The sequence below is a fragment of the Acipenser ruthenus genome, chromosome 13 (assembly GCF_902713425.1).
Source record: "Acipenser ruthenus chromosome 13, fAciRut3.2 maternal haplotype, whole genome shotgun sequence".
Classification (NCBI taxonomy): domain Eukaryota; kingdom Metazoa; phylum Chordata; class Actinopteri; order Acipenseriformes; family Acipenseridae; genus Acipenser; species Acipenser ruthenus.
In genome coordinates, this window is record NC_081201.1 from 27,842,453 (window position 1) to 27,861,049 (window position 18,597).

At 37.3% G+C, this 18,597-nt stretch overlaps 3 protein-coding genes across 4 annotated transcripts in view; 1 reads left to right on the plus strand and 2 right to left on the minus strand.

The window, feature by feature from the left end:
• The window catches only part of pde6c (phosphodiesterase 6C, cGMP-specific, cone, alpha prime), a 28,260-nt gene extending 15,289 nt beyond the window's left edge, over positions 1 to 12,971 (minus strand). Inside the window, exons 1-4 of one of the 2 annotated variants that reach the window (XM_034029752.3) lie at positions 12,780 to 12,971; positions 2,726 to 2,878; positions 2,542 to 2,631; positions 2,079 to 2,219 (exon numbers count right to left, since the gene is read on the minus strand). In XM_034029752.3, the coding sequence (XP_033885643.2) occupies positions 2,079 to 2,219; positions 2,542 to 2,631; positions 2,726 to 2,824 (330 nt within the window). In that variant the 5' untranslated portion in view covers positions 2,825 to 2,878; positions 12,780 to 12,971. Of the gene's footprint in view, positions 1 to 2,078; positions 2,220 to 2,541; positions 2,632 to 2,725; positions 2,879 to 5,006; positions 5,650 to 12,779 lie in introns of those variants that run through there. The other variant, XM_058985001.1, reaches the window with a different exon arrangement.
• On the plus strand, positions 9,632 to 11,447 carry rbp4 (retinol binding protein 4, plasma). The gene is made up of 6 exons (XM_034029756.2): positions 9,632 to 9,736; positions 9,925 to 10,056; positions 10,171 to 10,307; positions 10,431 to 10,537; positions 10,727 to 10,939; positions 11,349 to 11,447. The coding sequence occupies exons 2-6, from the start codon at positions 9,952 to 9,954 to the stop codon at positions 11,378 to 11,380; spliced, it is 594 nt and encodes a 197-aa protein (XP_033885647.1). The 5' UTR covers positions 9,632 to 9,736; positions 9,925 to 9,951; the 3' UTR covers positions 11,381 to 11,447.
• On the minus strand, positions 12,110 to 16,503 carry LOC117417612 (free fatty acid receptor 4-like). Its single transcript, XM_034029753.3, has 3 exons — positions 14,814 to 16,503; positions 14,238 to 14,366; positions 12,110 to 13,442 (listed from the first exon to the last, which is right to left on the minus strand). Exons 1-3 carry the CDS (start codon positions 15,348 to 15,350, stop codon positions 13,029 to 13,031), a joined length of 1,080 nt encoding a protein of 359 aa, XP_033885644.1. The 5' UTR covers positions 15,351 to 16,503; the 3' UTR covers positions 12,110 to 13,028.
• Positions 16,504 to 18,597: the final 2,094 nt, after the last annotated feature.

Below are 18,597 nucleotides of genomic sequence, written 5' to 3' on the forward strand. Positions count from 1 at the left end.
TTAAGTACAAAACCTACAGCATCAAGCAGGAGCAGTTAGGAGAGATGGACCAATGGATCCGCTGCAACACTGACCCATCTCAGACTTGGTGGGATGGCAGACTGGAAGACCTCCCCGGTGGCTGTGAGGATCAAGGCTGGTGCCTTGCCTGTGGGGAGGTACGCTGCCCCTTCCTGAGGGAAGAGGAGGTACTGCCTGCCCCGAAGCAAAAGAGGAGGAGGAGCGGCCGTTTTCGCAGGCAAGCGAGGGAACCGGTGCTGTTTCCAGCGTTGGAGAGGGAAGTGCTGCCCGCCTGGGCACCAGAGAGTGCAGCCTGTGTGCGGAAGAGTGAGATGGAACAGTGGAACGGCAGGATCCCCTACCCGTCCAAGATCTGGTGGGATGGTGGATGGGAGGACCTCTTAGAGGATCTAGAGGACTGGGGTTGGTGCTTTGTTTGTTCAAATCCAGCAACAGAATGACTGGAGTTTGGGCACGAAGTGCGGCACTATCCCTGCCAAGAGAGAGAAGAGCTACCTGCCCAAAAACAAAAGCTAAAGAGGATTGGCCATCCCCAAAGGCAAGCAAGCTGGTGCTGTCTCCAGCACCTGAGAGGGAGGTGCTGCCGGCCCGACTGACAGAGAGAGAGGAGACGATGCCGCTGCGAATGCCAGTCCTTTCAAGGGCTCCTGTAAAGGGCGTGAGCAGAGGGCAGGAGAGGCGATGACCGCCAGTGCAACCCCCTGTCCCCCAGCAAGCGTCAGACCTTCCAAGGGCTCCTGCAACTGGCGCGGCGAGAGCAGAGCACCAGTGGAGAGCGGTAGCGACAACTGCTGCCTGTCCCACCCCCCGAAAGCGGCAACGGCCCCGCCACGTCCTGACTGCCCAGAGACGCCGCCTGACTGCCCAGAACCACCGCCTGACTGCCCAGAACCACCGCCTAACTGCCCAGAACCACCGCCTGACTGCCCAGAACCACCGCCTGACTGCCCAGGACCACCGCCTGACTGCCCAGAACCACCGCCTAACTGCCCAGAACCGCCGCCTAACTGCCCAGAACCGCCGCCTGACTGCCCAGAGCTGCTGCCTGACTGCCCAGAACCACCGCCTGACTGCCCAGAACCACTGCCTGACTGCCCAGAACCACCGCCTGACTGCCCAGAGCTGGCGCCTGACTGTCCAGAGCCGGCGCCTGACTGCCAAGAGCCACCGCCTGACCGCCCAGAACCACCGCCTGACTGCCCAGAGCCACCGCCTGACTGCCCAGAGCTGCTGCCTGACTGCCCAGAACAACCGCCTGACTGCCCAGAGCAGCCGCCTGACTGCCCAGAGCTGCTGCCTGACCACCCAGAACCACCGCCTGACTGCCTAGAACCACCGCCTAACTGCCCAGGCTGTTACATATCCCACTGGTCCTCAACCACACACCTCGGGCCAATGGGATGTGTAAGCTCCGGCACCCTACTAAAATAAAGGCGCGGAGTTAAGGTTATATGTGCCGCTGCGATGCCTTGTTGTTGTTGTTGTGTTCTGGTTGCCATGGTTCCTGAGAAGCTGACAGAGCTGTGGACTCTGTGTGTGGGGGAAAAAGGATGCTGAATAAAAGCTTTGAAAAGGAACGAGTGTCTCTCCTGCTTTCTGCTTCCCTGTTAAAAGCTACAATGTATATTTGTTATTTCCTCAGTTTAAATTTGCACTATGTTGTGTTTTTTCACAGTCTGCAGTGATGTTCTGCACGATGTGATGGATTTTTTTTTATTTCTTCTATTTGGAATGTAAGGGTCTTGAACGGGCTCAAAATATTTCAAGTTAATGATACATCTTTGTAAATGTTTCACCATTCTGTGCAGTGCTTTAAAAAAATAACTACATTACTTCTTAAACTAAAATACTGTAAAATTAGATCCGGCTAAGAAGTAAAACCTACCTCTATTATGACGGGCATAACACATGTTATTTTTTGCTATGACTGGCATAACAGATGTTATTTTTTGCTCTGACGTTTCATAAGCACAAATAACATGGTGCATCTATGAAAATATATTTTAACATGTGTTGTGTGTGTGTGTGTGTATGTGTATATATATATAGTCTTATACCTTTTCTTTGGTCATATCCAGTAGACCAACTGAGTATCTTTCACAGTTGAGGTAGAGTCGAACAGTGTATAAAGCTTTGTGAAACTGACGTTCAATATCTGTAAGTTCTTCAAACACTTTGCTAGCAGACCACAACAGCACCTATTAAAAAGGGAAAGGAAGACAAGAACAGTTTTCTTAATTTAGCATTCGAGTTTCATTGTTTGTATACAATGTTTCCCATATTTCATAAACAGTAATATTATAGTAAGTATTCAGCAATTAACAAAAGTAACATATTTTAAAGTTTCCCTGAAGCAATAACCCTCAAATTTTGTAATGCATTTCAGCACAAATTCTTGAACAGAGAATAGCTATAAAATACTAACACACTATAGCTTAATTCCTTCACCGGGACATTTGTTTAAACTGAATTACAAACTCTCGTCAAAGTAAACATTTCACTTAAATGTATTGAATGTACCTGACTCCTTCGCGATTCCACATTGAATAGGTACGTGATGTGGTAGTGAGTCAAAATGAAAGAAGCAAAGGTAAGGTACTTGACAAAAAGCTGAAATACAGACAAAAAGAAACACTTGTCAGTTTGAGCTGCCATTGGATTATAGCGTGATGATTTCACGCTATTGTGTAAAGACTGGAGTTACCTCCTCATCTGCTTTTGAGAACTCAGGTTCACCGATTTTGTTAATCGCCATTATGACAGCCAGCACTTCCTTCCCATACGTGATCGGAGTTGCCAACATGCTGGTGGTAGTGTATCCAGTCTGTTTATCCACAAAGTCACAAAAGTGTGTATTCTAGGATAAAATAAAGTAGTATTTACTAATGTTTTCCATTTCAAGTTCCATTGATATCAATTTAATGTGAAATGAAACTGCTTACCGGTAACACACTCAACCCTATTTTCCCCTGCTTTCTACTGTTTTTATTTTGTTATGTATAACTACCTGCTTCTGTGCGGTACAAGCAAACATGTGTTATACATCAAATGACAGGCCACAAAATGGTACAAAATGGTATGTGGTACAGATGAAAAAAAAATGTAAAGTAATTCACTTTAAAAAAAAAATGATGTTTGATAAGTGTTATATTTTTTGTAATCATAGGTTCATCAAAAAAAAAAAAAAAAAAAAACAAACAAAAAAAACACTGTACCATTAAACTTCAATATGCAAGAACCTGGAAAAAATGTAACAAATTGGATTTAAAAAAAAGAAAAAGAAGATTTATTAACATATTTACTAAACAAGTTCTATAACAAAAAAATGTGAAGAGAAATAGAAACATGTTTTAAAAACAATTGCTAAACATTGCTATCATACAAGTTCCAGACATGTCCATTACTACTTGTACCATTCTGCAGAACAGTTCCTGTCTACTCAGTAAAGGCTTGCTGGCTTACAAAGCACTTCTGTAAGCAATTTCTCTCAGCTGAACCATGGAATTCTGGGCATTGTAGAAACTAGGTATATGTGCAGCAAGTGTGACATTATTGGAAATCCTGCACTTTAGAGATCGAAACAGGGCACATAATACGTCTTTGGAAAGCCCCAAGCCGGCTCTTTCAACCATGATGCTTGCTATTGCGGTGCCTGAGAAAAACGCAGTTTATGGTCGGGGAGCCGACACCCCAAAATGAATAGGGCTGAAATAGCTTATAACTTTAAAGTCTGTTTCAAAGCTCTTTTCAAAATGGCCATTCTAGTGCACTGATAGTGTAAGGATTGTTGTCCACATTGTCAAACAGGTAACACAGCAATAACGATCCATGATGTGGTATGGAACAGAAAAGCCAGAGGACTTGTTATATATATTTATTTTATTTAATTTTTAATCGCTTTTCCTGCAGTGATTTAGAGGACAAATCTCAACCACAGAGCGGACAGTGCACTAGAGCAGACATTTTAAAAAGACATTTGAAACAGACTTATAAGTGTAAAAAGTTGCCAGCATGTTAACAATGAAAAGAAAAATTGCAGGTACATCATTTAAACAATTGTAGCAACACGTGGGAACATATAGCGCTATATTTTTCTGAACCCTGCTACTTACTCTTTCATTTGTTAGATTATTGTACTGAAAAGTAAATGTTAATGATACATTCGAAACTTATAGTATTCATAACCACAACACTGTGTTTATACCAGGTAGCACTATTCCTTCATGATTTATTAATTTTCAATGGGTTTAATATAAAGCCTAGAATGTATAATTAAACAACGTGTCAGTACATTGTTACAACGTGCCTCTCGAGTATTGATAATATTACAAAACATCATACAATGACTCACTTCCAGACCCATAGTTACAGATTTAGTTGTGTCAAGCTATAGAACTGTTGTGTTTATTTTTGGTAGCACATACACCTGAGTTTAATTTTAGTACTGGTAGGCCAGCCATATTACCATGACAACACAGCCCTGTTAGGCCTGATGAAATGGACATCTTGATCCTCCTTGATCTTTTCTCCTGTAATCAGCCTTATGAATTTAAAGGGATTATCCAGCAATCTCCATTTGTCAGTAAGAAGCAGTGAAGTAGTAAGTCAGATACGGTTATAAACATTGAAACCTGCTGGAAACACTGCTTCTGGTTGGCAATATGCTATGAAATTACTTAAGACACATGTTTCATATTTCATTCTTCAGTATTTACATCTCTATAGTTTAACAGACAACTTTTTGTGTGATGAATTTAAATTTCATATGCATCTTTATTATATACTTTCTAATTCCTCTTGAAGTTTTCTAATTAAAGTATGTTCTCCTAAACTATTTTATTTCATTTCATTTCACACAGCCACTTTACTGTGAAATTATTGATTTATAGTGTTTTTTGTGGTGACACATAGCCTAAAGATGCAACATTACCTCAAAGGATTCTTAAGAATCGTTCACAGTTCACACTGGTATTGCATGAGCTTACCTTTTTCACATCTGGTATATTTAAAGTCTTCTTAGTGTGAGCAACCCAACCCACTACGCCAACATCGAAAGGAAAAACTATCTCAGCTTCAGGAGCAACAAGATTTTCCTCCAACTTGGAAGTTGGCGTGACATTGAAGAGAGTTGTTGTTAACTCTGGTGTGCCGTTCCTGGACCTGCATGAGAACATGCTACACTTGTCTGCTCTCACTAGTTGAGCCAGTCTCTGCAACATTTGGTGGATAGGCTTTTCCAGGTTTGTGGAAGTCTGAATTTCTTTAATCATTTCAAATATAAAATTAGATTCCTCCACTTGGGTCATTTCCTTGAAAGAGGCTGCATCTTTTACTTCTAACTTGGAATCCGTATAAGCTGCCAAAAGTGCTTCTGCCCGTATCTTTTTATCAAAATACTCCTTGGCAAACTGGGGATTGTTCTCCAAGTACTTCTCAACAGATTCTGTATTGAGGTCACCCATTTTTTGTGGTTATTTTTTCCCTTTAAACAGGCATCACATGGGAAAAGGTAGAAAAAAGTGAGGTGTGTTGCGCAGTCTGTGACTGAATATTCACAGGTTTCCTATAGTTCCGAATAGCATTGTTGCCCTGGTGTGCCGACCACAAATTTCCTGTTGTCTCTTCAGAGCTGACAGAAGTGAATGGCTTAGTGGCTAAGGGGATCCAAGAGGCCGCTAATAATGTGACGTCAAGCCATTAAACCACTGAACATTTTAGCCTGTAAATCCCAACCACGATCATTTTAGTTTGGACAATCCAATCAAAGGCCACAAGTGATATATTCTTCCTTACGATTTGCACAGCTAATGTGTTTAAAAGTCTGATTAGTTTGTTAGCAGTCAGTAGTTAAATCACACTCTTAAATCATTGCATAATAAGGAACGTTATTCCTATTTGAATATCTATTAGGCAGCTCATCATGTAATTCAGGGATTGGTAAAGAATGCAATGTTATATGATCTGACTTTGATAATATTCATATACAATATTTTATATTTCTGCATCCTAAGTCAATAAGAATAACTTTACATATACAACAGGTGCACTAAACCATAAGACTAATTGAAAAGTTAACTTGCAATGTTTCAAAGAAACTCTTCTAGTTCTAAACACATAATACCACTCATGTAGTTACATTTTAATGTTATGTCATGAAAACTTACATACTGCATATCGCAAGCTGCAGTATACAGTATTTTATTGCTAAGGATACTGCATATAATTTAAAACAAAATGTATTTCCAAAACATTACATAAAGTCAAACAGACTTTAGAGAGTCTTACAAATGCACTTCTTGACAGCCAGCTCACTTGTGTGAAGGCACGAGATCCATACTGCCTACTCTGTGCTGCCTTGTAAGAATGAATAATTACCATACAGTACCTTCAGGTAGCTACAGTATTCTTACTGATATCATATTTATAGAAAACGTGTGGCATAAACAAGATATGCCATGAAAAACTATTGTATTAATGTCACTGGCAATGTCCGGCTAAAGGATAACAATTATTGCCATGCCCGCCCATGACAAAACACTGTGTCATTTTTTTCATACATATTCTATATTTTTGCTATAAATTCCCAAATGATGGGTGTTTACGTCCTCTGTTGATAGAAGTTATATTAACAACATAAAAAGTGGGCTGCCAAACATTCCCCTGAAGATGTCTTGGAACCCATAAGAAGGTCTGAATGGCTCTGAGACAATGATACATTGGACAAGGCTGTAAAAACAAAACAAACTCCAGTTACACAAGCTTTGTTGGAAGAGACTCAGAAAAGTCAAGCAGGATGTCAAGTGTAACACACAAGAAACAAGGAACACCAGTATTCTCTACAGGTCTCTCTAAATCTATCGGAGACCGGCCATGTGTTATCAGACAAGTCTGGGATATATACACTAAACACGCAGTAATAAATTCTAAGTTACAACTTTTATTCAACAGGGTTTATACTATTCCCCCAACTTGTATAACACATTCTTTAGTGAATGTCTATTTTAGATATTACTTACATGAAACTGTTATCTTATAAACAACCAAAGTGGCTCTGTGGAGCAGTGCGGCTCTGGAATGAAGAGTTTTATTTGTGATTGGCAACTAAACCTAAAAGTCAGCAGCAGTACTCAACATGTACATATTTAATACCAGGGATGGGCAGTATCATTTTTAAAAAACAAAATACATAATTTAATATTGCTGCTATGCTTTTTGCACGATTTCAAATGAAAACAACCTTTTTGCTGTGAGACTACAATAATGGAATTATTTAAACAGCATTTTGTATGCCAAAATATGTACTTTTCTGTTCCTGTATGGTTTGTATCTAAAAAAGTTTTATCCAATTAAAAAGGTAGCACAACAGTTAAGATAAATGTATGTTATATACAGTAGTTTATTATTATTATTATTATTATTATTATTATTATTATTTGGTTTTATCTATAATCACATTCAGTTAAGAAAACACTGAACATAATTAGGGAATGACAATAAAGTTTAAAATAAAAATGTGGCATTTGACAAAGTTTTACTTTTCATTTTATTCTAAGACAACAAATGCCAAAGTGAGTTAAAATTAATTGTGTTCTGTCTCTATTAAAAATAATAAATCTGATTGCATTCACATCCCAATAGATGGGTAGGAATATAACAGATAAATAAATGGGCAGCAGTGTGGAGTAGTGGTTAGGGCTCTGGACTCTTGACTGGAGGGTTGTGGGTTCAATCCCCAGTGGGGGACACTGCTGTTGTACCCTTGGGCAAGGTACTTTACCTAGATTGCTCCAGTAAAAACCCAACTGTATAAATGGGTAATTGTATGTAAAATAATGTGATATCTGTATAATGTGAAATAATGTATAATGTGATATCTTGTAACAATTGTAAGTCGCCCTGGATAAGGGCGTCTGCTAAGAAATAAATAATAATAATAATAATAATAATAAAATACAAAGATAATAGTAGAAAAGCTAGAAATAGATAAATATGTTCAGTTCATATTTACATTTAAGAGAGAAAATTGCACAGCTCAAGTTTAATGTGCTCTCTTGAAAATCTAGTCTATCATTAAGGAAATATGTAATACTGCAACCAAATGATAACGTTTCTATAAATACTGCATCTTAGAAATAATTATATGTTCAAAATTGATGCAAGACCGCAAATACAATTCATAGGCCTTGGGAAATAATTTAAAACCCTCATAAGGTGATCAAATGAATCGGTTAGCATAACATAAACGTTAACATTATAATGAAACTTCTGAACGAGTTCAATGAATAAAGATTAAGCTTTACTAGGCATCTAAACTAGTTTGCATTATTAAACTTAACTCAATAATGTAAGCAAAGCCTTCTCTAAATATCTGAGTGCAAATATATCTTTAGATAACAACCATCATGCAAGGTTATTGGGATCTGTCATGTTGGAGTTTGAACTAAATTGGGTCAGGTGGAGATAGTGGTATGTGATTGGGATAAATGTAATTGATTTTTAATTATGTTATGTTGCATGATATGTGCAACTCCCAAGATAATTATGCTGTAATACAGATGTAATGTATTGTTACCATCATTGCAAGTGGAAATTTGTCTTCAAAGTGATTTTGAGATGATCTCTTTTATTTAATACTATAGAAGTTGCTTTGACTAATTACCATAACACTATTATTATTTGTTTTGCCATGTTGTACAAATAAATCATTATTATTTAAAGCAAACTGAATAGTCTCAGTTTCAAGCAACTAGGACCTACTTTACACTGCATATTTCTGGTGTTTGGCAGACAAGAAGTCTGTTGCAGTCCTGTTTAATGTTTTAGACTGTGCTCAGTGTATTACAAGTTCTAATATTTAGACAAGTATCCTGCATGAAGTTCCACTATGAAGCCTCAAGCATTTTGCACGGACAGGTTCAATTGCTTGTACAAACAAAATGGAGACTAAAGGACAATCCTATCTTGTTCCTCGCAGGAATTTGGCCAATGAAGTATAGATAAGGCCAGGTTTTACTGTTTGGGTTAGACAGTAAACTCTGCATAAGGACCAGCACAATGATACATTGAACCCACTCTTTAAAGGCTTCCCACTAACTTTTTCAGCATTTAGATATTAGGACTGAGTTCTCATAGACAATGCTTACTTAACTTTAGACAATATTTATAGAGTATAGAGTGTGTGTCCATATTGCACAACTTAACTGAGATGATAATGCACTGACAAAATAAATGAGAACTGCAGGTTACATAAGGTAACTGATGCCAGCTAAAATTCTAGTTAATAATCTTGATCCCAAATGTCCAAAAACACTACACTAGTGTTTTTGTAACCGTGTCTCTTTTGCCCACAGAGCTCTCCAGAGCTTGTAACATCCCTGCTAAACCTGAACATTTCTGAGTGAGCCCTGTTACTGTCGAAATGAAACATGCCAAGAGAAAATGTTAGGAAAGCAACCCCTGAAGCACTAAGAAGTGGCAGAGGGTAAATATCTGGATTGCGTTAATTGTTTAACATGCATTGGCTAATAGATTCTAGGTGCTGATCTGAAACTGTTTTCTTTTTAGCTTAACCTCATTGATTTACGCAGCGAATGAAATTGAAACAAACACCCTGGTGGTATGACGAAAGAAGATACCAAACAGAGACCTCACTATATAAGCTTCTCACCTAACTGGAGTCTGCAGTTTGGCATAACACCTTGTGACTATTTTACAGGTAATCTCTCAACTAGAAGCATACTTGTTAACAGAGAACACTCATTTTTGGTAGACTATTTTAAATATGTATTGCTTGAGCAGTGCATGCATGAAAAGATGAAAACTTCTTAATTTGGTGTAATCTTTTGCTGCAAGAACAGATTATAGTCGTTAGATGTGTCTAATGATTTCATTTTCCTTTTTCAGATCTTGACATTTTGTACTGGTGAAATTATGTTTTGCTTATTAGTAGCTCTGTGCTTCGTTGCCAGCTGTTGGGCACAAGATAATTGCTTAGTAAGCAACATCAAAGTGATGCAAAATTTTAATAGACACAGAGTAAGTTTTTGTCTTGTTTTCTATTTTTCTTCCATTGCTATGTCTCGCTGTATCCATTTATTTGGTCAATATTTCTTTCTCTAGTCAGATAATGATTTCTGAGTTTATCTTTAGTATGCAGGAACATGGTACGCTGTCGCCAAAAAAGATCCAGTGGGGCTTTTTCTTCTAGATAACATCAAAGCTAACTATGTCATCAATGAGGATGGTGTAATGACCGCCACAGCCGAGGGAAGAGTCATCATTTTAAAGTAAGTACAGCTTATATATTTTTTGAAAAACATGATCTGTGACATTTCTTGTGATTTCTTGCACTGTATGTAACTATTGATGTATCACTGTACGTAACTATTGATGTATCTCCTGATCTTTAGTAACTGGGAGCTGTGCGCAGAAATGTTTGGCACTTTCGAGGATACAGTTGACCCCGCTAAATTCAAGATGAAGTACTGGGGAGCCGCAGCTGTACTTCAACAAGGACGTATGTTTAAAAAAAAAACAAAAAAAAAAAAAACTTGTGTTCACTCTTGGGTTACTTATTTGTGTACTTCTAAACAGCAGATTTCAGTTAGAAAAACTGCATTTGTATAACAGCTGGGGGTTTCTGGTATCAGCAAGTATAAAATGCTCTTTGTTTTGACTAGTTCCTCTGCTTTTCCTTTGTATTCAGTTGACAACCACTGGGTTATAGACACTGACTATGACAACTATGCCATCCACTACTCCTGCCGCGAGCAGAACTGGGATGGCACCTGCTTGGACAGCTACTCCTTCATCTTCTCCCGTGACCCTAATGGCCTGACCCCAGAGTCACAGAGGATTGTCAGGAAAAAGCAGGATGAGCTCTGCTTGGTTGGGAAATACAGGCGTGTGGCTCAGGACGGTAAGAATAAACTTAATTTCCACTGGGAACTGACTTTGCACCTCTCAAAATGCACTTTTCTCCTTTGAAGACAGAAACATATGTATAGCACTGCTTGTATTATGACTAACAGTTTTTAGATAGAGGGGATCTATTCAATTGAATTTAAGAGTGGCGGATCTAAATCCTACCATAGCTTAAATCATTAAAAGAAGATGACTTTGAGAATAGCCAACATCTCTAACAGTGTGTTTGAGTCTGTTAAGTGTATTTTTGTCTGTAGTGTCTTAGCAAGAAAGCACTGTAGCAAGTACCACAAATGGTTAAACCCCCTGGCAATGTTCATGGCTATGATGATATATGTTGTTAACTGTCTCTTTTATTGTTATTTACCGAGATTTTATTGCCTACATTTTATGTTTTATTCTAGGATTCTGCAATAAGTACAGAGGACAGTATTAAAGAAGACAACATGGATCGTGTTGCAGTATCTTTCCAGACAAGAATAAACTTGATTGTATTCTATGAATCTAGCTTCACCATGCAGACTTCATTTTTACAAAAAGGTGTTTACTTAATAATTTCAGATATAATTTCATGCACACAGCAAGTTGTTTTTTTGTTTTGTTTTTTAATTTAAAACAGTATTTATGTACATATTCTCTTTGTTACCAGCTATTTCATGTTTCTTTGTCGCACAAACAAAATTGAATAATACATGTTTTAAAAAATGCTGCTGTTTAATGAGTATTTATTTTCCAATATAAATAACCTTGAATGTATACAAAAAAAGAAACATTTCTTTGTTAAGGTGCAGTGGGTTTCATGGTAGAAAATGCAAAGGGATATCTTGAGTATGCTGGAAGATAACAGAAGGCATTCTTTAAAGGTTAACTAAAACAAAGACACATTACGGATGCAAGCTAATAACCTGTATGCACAAAAGGCTATTTTGTATTCTAAAAAATACATTCTGTCTCTGTCAGTTCATCACAGACCTAATCTTGGATTACCCTCCCTAAGGTAACATTAGGTAGTCTAAAATTAGTGACAAGCAGAGTCTGTGAAACCAGTCGTTTATGTCCTGAATAAACCAGCATGTGTAGTTGATGTTACTTCCACTGCAGTAAAAATATAGTCAAAAATCAAAATGTTGATATAACACTCACTACAACTGGAGGATCCATGTGATGGAGGTTCAAAAGGGCCTTTATTGAAATGCAGATAAACACACCGTTGCCACAAACACATACCATGCTCATAACTGGTTTACAGTACACAGGCTACCATTTTCCAGAACCAACACCATATAACATCATATGAATGAGCAAAAGGTACAAATGAAACTAAAAACAAAGAATTTAACAAAGCTACTGTTGCGATTGGTTATGGGTACCAGATACAGCGCTAGGCTCTGCAATACTGTAAAGCCCTGGTGTTTCTGGTCACTACATGAATAGACACACACATTATACAGTAGAGCTAATACAACAAATATGTCAGTAACATGCATCCCCTGCCACAGCTCTAAATTCAAAATTAGAGTTATTAGCATGATGAAAAAGATGATGACAACACCATATATCAACGGGATGTATAGAACAGTATAGAATAAGAATGAGCAAGTACATACATATGAACGACCACTTTCACTACATACCCTTTGCAGGTATTTCATCCCAAGCGGTGGATAATAAGGAATAGGGAAGGTGCATGAATCCAAAGTATTGTGGTCTTCTTCTTATACTGAGATTTCCTCATGTATAACTCTAAACCCAACTCCCTGTGCTCTTTTTTTAAAGTAACAGTGTTGCAAATCCAGCATAACCAAGATTACAATTGTCTTATTAGCAATACTCACCCCATTAAGTTGTTATTCTTTGCAGTCAATTCACTAGATTCACTGAACACATAGGGCCATCTGGTGTTAATGAGGTATTGCTTTATTTGTAGAAAATACCACATTTCTATCTTCAAAATCAAAGTCAAATCAGTTTTTCCACGCTCCTTATTAGATTCAGCACCTGTATATTACCTACTGAATAAGAACCTGACAAATCAGTGAAGAAAGAAGTCAGACATGTTGCAAGTTATTTCTTTAAGGCAGCCATCAAACACTAATCAGGGACAGCTGTGCCTGTGGGTTTTGAATTGTCTGTAGTGGGATTGCAATGTCTGTGCTCTTGCAAGGGGCCAGCAGTGAAAAGCAGCAAAGCTTATGCCTCCACTGATGTCTGAAATGACTGATGCTGTATAAAATCGGGTTCAGAGCCGAGTTGGCGAATGTGAAGGTGACTACCCAAAAGAAGAGTGACGATGAAATGACCAGACCGTTTTTAAAGTTCCGTATTAGAATCAGAAAGACGGTGATAAAAATTGGGCTCCACATTACAAAGAAAGAAATCATTAACAAGAACAAAGTGCGGAACAGTTTGAAGTCCTGCCTGGAGACCTGACATGGCTGGGTCTCTGTGTTTGGGATGCTTCTTCTACTCTGCAGCCGCCGCCTTGAAGATTTTGTAATCTGTGTTAAAAAAAAAAAAAAGAAAAGAAAAAAATGTAATAGCATGAAACCACATAACAAAAAAAAAATGTGAGAAATGTAATTCATATTACATAATTGCACATTTGTTTATCACAGTTTTTGCTATTAAAAAATGTGAGGTTTGGGGGAATGGGGGGGCGGGGGCCAAGTTTAAAAAATGCAGCTCCAGTAAAATCCTGGCTGCTAGGAAAGGAAAAGGGATCAGTTAAATTAGTGTTTGTGATCCCTCCAAAATTTAGTTTTGGTGATTCAATCACTGCCAGTCTTTTGCTTAATCTCAAAGCACAACTAATTAAAGTGAGTTCAGTACAAGTCATGCATTAGTGCTAAGCCTCAGTACTAGTTGCACTGGCACAGGGGAAAGTCCAGTGCGAATGGGGCCATAATATCTTTTGCATGTTTTATTTAAAAAAAAAAAAAAAAAAATCATACTGTACTGTATTTTTGTCTGTCCAACCGTGTTACAAACAAATACCCTTGATCTTCATATATGATATTGGTTGGCAGGTGCTTCCATATTCCACTCTTTATTAAATGCGATTCTGGATTTCTATCCAAGTTTACTTCAAGGAATTAAAGGCAGTAATCAAAGATCAATTATCACATAGCCCTTTTAAAGAATCATCCTTTATTGTGTTTCCATTCAATGTTTTTGTCCAACCTCTATAGAAAATACAATAGAGGAGTACTTTTCGAGAACAAATACAGTAATATACTTAAGTAAGGTTTACTGTACTCACTATCCACCAATAAGTATAGCTACTAACAAAGTACCTGTAAAATTTTGGTGTAACTGGTCACAATAATTAACCCTGGGATCACAAAATCCAGTCCAGTGAACGCAATGTCCCATACAATCTCTCCGATCTCACTCGGCCACATCAGTGTGCATATTTTCACTTCCTGTTGAGAAAGAGAAAATACATATTCACTGGTGCTGGAAAGACATTTATCAGTATAGTAAAGACAAATACTGGTTCAACTTTACCTATGGGCACCAATGACTTGCTACCTAGTTACCTAGCTACCTTACTATATATTTTTAACTGTTGTCAATAAAATACAGTACTCATTTTCAATAAATAATTTTCTCCATGATTTTCCTTTTCCTTAGTTTAAAATAATTTTAGAATTATACAGAACCAAAAACAAGGATACGTTGAAAAATAAATATAAAATCTTTAAAACTGTTTAAGAGAACTATTCATGAACCAAATGTGTAAAATCAATTTTTTTAAATGAGCACTGTTGAGTAACATCAGTAAATATATTGATTCACACTTTTAACATCAATCAAGACATATTAAGAAATGTGCCTGTAGTTGAATTGTTCAATTTAAGTTGCCTTACCTTACTATCAGTTATGATAGTCATCACATTGAAGAATAAGCACAGTGGTAACGAAGTAGACGCTGAAAAAATCCAAATAGATGCCAAAGCACTAGATACCAGCTTTACATTAAAGACGGGTGCCACTTGAAGCTTCAGTATCGCAATCATCCTCTCCAGGCTGATGGTGGCTAAAGTGATGATTGTTACACAGCCACTCATGCTCATGACATAGAACAGCATGTGGCAGGCAAAAGAACCCAGAGCCCATGCTTCTGTCCAGCGGATACTGATAATAAGAGGAATCGTGCTGACAAACAAAAGGTCAGCAAAGAAGAGGTTCAGCACAAAGAAGTTCTTATTCACCGGCTTTTTGTCCTTAGCGACAACAACTATGGCGCTGACATTCCCCACGAAGGAAACCACAAACAGGATGAGAAGCACCAGTGTCTCAAGAGAGGTGGCAAAGATCTTATAGGGATCCCTGAATTCATTGAAAAAGGCAAAATATGACTGCTTGTCTCTATGAACAGGTTGATAGGACTGGTTAAAGCCCATCTTTGGATGCCCTGCTAGTCCTGCAAAGTCAAAGTTTCAGAATGCAGCGCAGCAGTCATATCTATAGAATGAGCAAACTGATCTGCATCACCACTGTGGCATTAGCCACTAAAACTTGTCTGTACCAGCTAACCCAAAGGCTACACGTTTCAGTATTTTTCCTTTGTGTCCCCCCCCCTATGTGTTTGCAGTTGTGTTTACTTCAGCTGGCCGGCTCACAAATGATAGCTTACACCGTACAATAAGAGTGCACACCTGGGTATGGTTGTAAAGAAATACTCATAACTCACTGATAAGGTTCACTAAACTGTATAAATCAGACTCAAATCTGATAAAAATAGACAGCCGTTGCTGTTTACACTGCTTGCTTTCAATAACATTATCTAAACATCTAAATCCGGAATTAAACCTCATAATAAATGACACTATACTTTTGAAATAAATCATACACGATTTCTTAAAATATGTACTACCATTACATATACAAGGTGACTGGTATTTAAATTCAGAAAAAAGTTAATTCATCCCTAGTTTTAAATAATAGTGGGAAATGATGAGGTAAAAAAGGAGGAAAGTAGTCAGACTTAGTTTATACCTAATAACAAAGAAGCTTTTTATATTATTCATATATATTTACCAGATATCTGCAAACTAGGGAAGTACTGGTATAGTGTGTAATTCAGAATAGGGGTGGCTGAATTGCTCTAAAATCTGGCACTTAGTCAGACCACGGGAGTTGTATAAACTACAGTAGTCCACAATGTTATTTCTAAACATGTCCCTCTAGATTAATAATTTTGGGGCAATGCAGTTTTGGTTATACAGGCAGAATTTCATATACCATGATAGCATAGATTGATAAGACTGATAAGTAACTTTAGGCATTTGAGGACTATATATCATAGGTATACTTGGTTCAAAATGTAACCCAACTAACTAACAGATCACCATTGAGGGGATTGAAATACCAGCAAAGGAAAAAGGCAAGGGCACTAACATTGTTTTTTTTTTTTTGGACTAAGATCTTATGAGGCACTTGACACACTTTTCCTACTGCAATTTAACAGTAGATTGCAGTTTATGATGAGTAGCACAGCCTTGGAGCATGGACAACGATTTCACCATCACATGCAATGTTTGGATACACAGGTATACAAAGAGCAGTATCTCTGAACATCTCATAATCAATCATGACAAGGTTATTTAAAGTACTACAAACAAAAACTGGCCCAAACAGCCCATAGGCACACAACCAGATCAGCACTACAGAAACACATATCTCTATTTGGCTTCACAAAATTTATGCTAGATTATAATACATTCCGAATTAGGAATGTAAAAAAAAAAAAAATCATCCCCATTCAGTCACACCGCAGAAAGGAAGAAATAATTGTTTCAATGTCTTATGTATTTGGTCTGATCCGCTGATTTTAAAGATGTAATGTTAGTTACAAAGCTGGTTACTGTACAAACTAATTTACTTTCTTAACTTTCACCTACTCAACCTCATCCCATGCTTTCCCCAGCATTGTTCATTTTTCATTAGGCTTTCAGTTGCCCTCAATAATTATTTATGTTTGTAATTTAACATTAAGCTACACTGCATTGACCATTTCCACCTATTTAAACTATACTAACTGTTAGTAAGACGTATAGGAGTTGAAAAATGTACCAACAAATTAATCAATTTTCACTGGGGTTCTGGCATTAAAGGTTGCAGAAAATGTAAAATGTTTCAATTCAAAGCAAACAAATCATTCAGTCTAAACAAAGTAGTTTCACATAGTAGATGAACAATCATTTAATGACAGAAGTACAACATACCGACAACACAGGAAGGCAAACAATTACAGTTCACATGGTTGACAATTAATATGTTCAATATTTACAGCTCTGGTCAAGTTAAGATATATATGAAGGATTTAAAAAGTGATTGCAAAGAGGCCATTTTAATGGTTGAAGCAATGAGTTCCACAAATGAGATGCCTGATAGAGAAAGGCAAATGTTTGTTCTAAATTTAGGGACTTTAAATGTAGGCACATCATTATCAAAAGTTTTTTTGGTCAATAGATATCTGCCTTTCAGAGCCCAATTTCTATACATTTGTAAACTGGTAATGGCTCTTAACTAGACAAATACCTTATGTATTTTCTTTACAATCAGAATAAAATTGTACTGACAGAGTTGCACCATTTTAAAATCCACTTTGCCTAATAATTGATTTAATTTTTTTGTTTATATCTGTTGTTTTAATCACTGTGGAAATCTGAAATATGTAATACGTTTGGAAGGCAAACATCTAGACAGCTTTTCATTAAACATGCACTCTCTAGAGTACATGTGTTTTTCTAAATGGAGCCTTGCTAAAGTGTTACTGTTGCTTTGTCGCCATGGGTTTCTAAACTATTTTAACTAAGAGGTGAATAGTGACAAATATTTACCTTCATGAATGTGTCAGCAATTTGTCTGAAAAGTTGATTTATTATTTTCTATAAAAAAAAAGGCACCAATTAGTTGGAGATGTCACAGCTACATCCTGTAAATTCAGAGGTTAGCCTGAGAGCAATACTGAAAAAAAAATACAAAATGCTAGTTACAAAACATGACACGTTGTACAGTATAGCCATATAATATACAGTGTGATTGACACCTTGCTTGTATTCATTTTGATGTACAGTAACTGCTGACCTTGCTGGTCCTAATGGTGAAGAATGAACTGGATCAATCTAGTTGTTGGAGGTTGGATTACAGTCCTTGTATACAATAATAAGAAAGCTCAGTAACAGAAGGTTTCTGTGATTTTCCAAAGCATAGTAGAAAACATATATTTTTGTTTTAGTGTACTGTGTAAGAATGTTTACATTCATAAGCAATGCGTGGCAGGACTGTTTTTATAAACCAAGAGTTATCATAAGCTATAAAATTTATGTTGGCAACATTGTACAACCCACAAACCAAAATCAGACTAGCATTGTTAAGACAAACAAGCGCAACAAACACGCTCCACACCAAGAATATAACAAATGACATCTCTCAGTATCATTAACAATTAGTTTCCCGCGACAAACTCAATATGTTCAATAGCATCTCGTTCCAAATCAACAAAAAGTTCAGTTTTGATCTTTTTAGTCACTTGAATTCCATCATATTTCAGAAATAAATCAGTTATATTGTAGTAATCTACTTTGCTATGATGGAGATTATTATTTTTTTTTTTTTTTCTGAAAGGAAGTATGACCATTTTAA

What these genes read in the sequence shown, in the direction of transcription:
- rbp4 (XM_034029756.2), top strand. Translation starts at nt 9,952, where the DNA reads ATGTTTTGCTTATTAGTAGCTCTGTGCTTCGTTGCCAGCTGTTGGGCA. An exon ending in AAAATTTTAATAGACACAGA is followed by an intron (nt 10,057 to 10,170) that starts GTAAGTTTTTGT and finishes GTTTATCTTTAG; the next exon opens with TATGCAGGAACATGGTACGC. An exon ending in AGCTGTACTTCAACAAGGAC is followed by an intron (nt 10,538 to 10,726) that starts GTATGTTTAAAA and finishes CTTTGTATTCAG; the next exon opens with TTGACAACCACTGGGTTATA.
- LOC117417612 (XM_034029753.3), bottom strand. Translation starts at nt 15,350, where the DNA reads ATGGGCTTTAACCAGTCCTATCAACCTGTTCATAGAGACAAGCAGTCA. An exon ending in CTATCATAACTGATAGTAAG is followed by an intron (nt 14,367 to 14,813) that starts GTAAGGCAACTT and finishes CTTTCTCAACAG; the next exon opens with GAAGTGAAAATATGCACACT. An exon ending in GTTACACCAAAATTTTACAG is followed by an intron (nt 13,443 to 14,237) that starts GTACTTTGTTAG and finishes TTTTTAACACAG; the next exon opens with ATTACAAAATCTTCAAGGCG.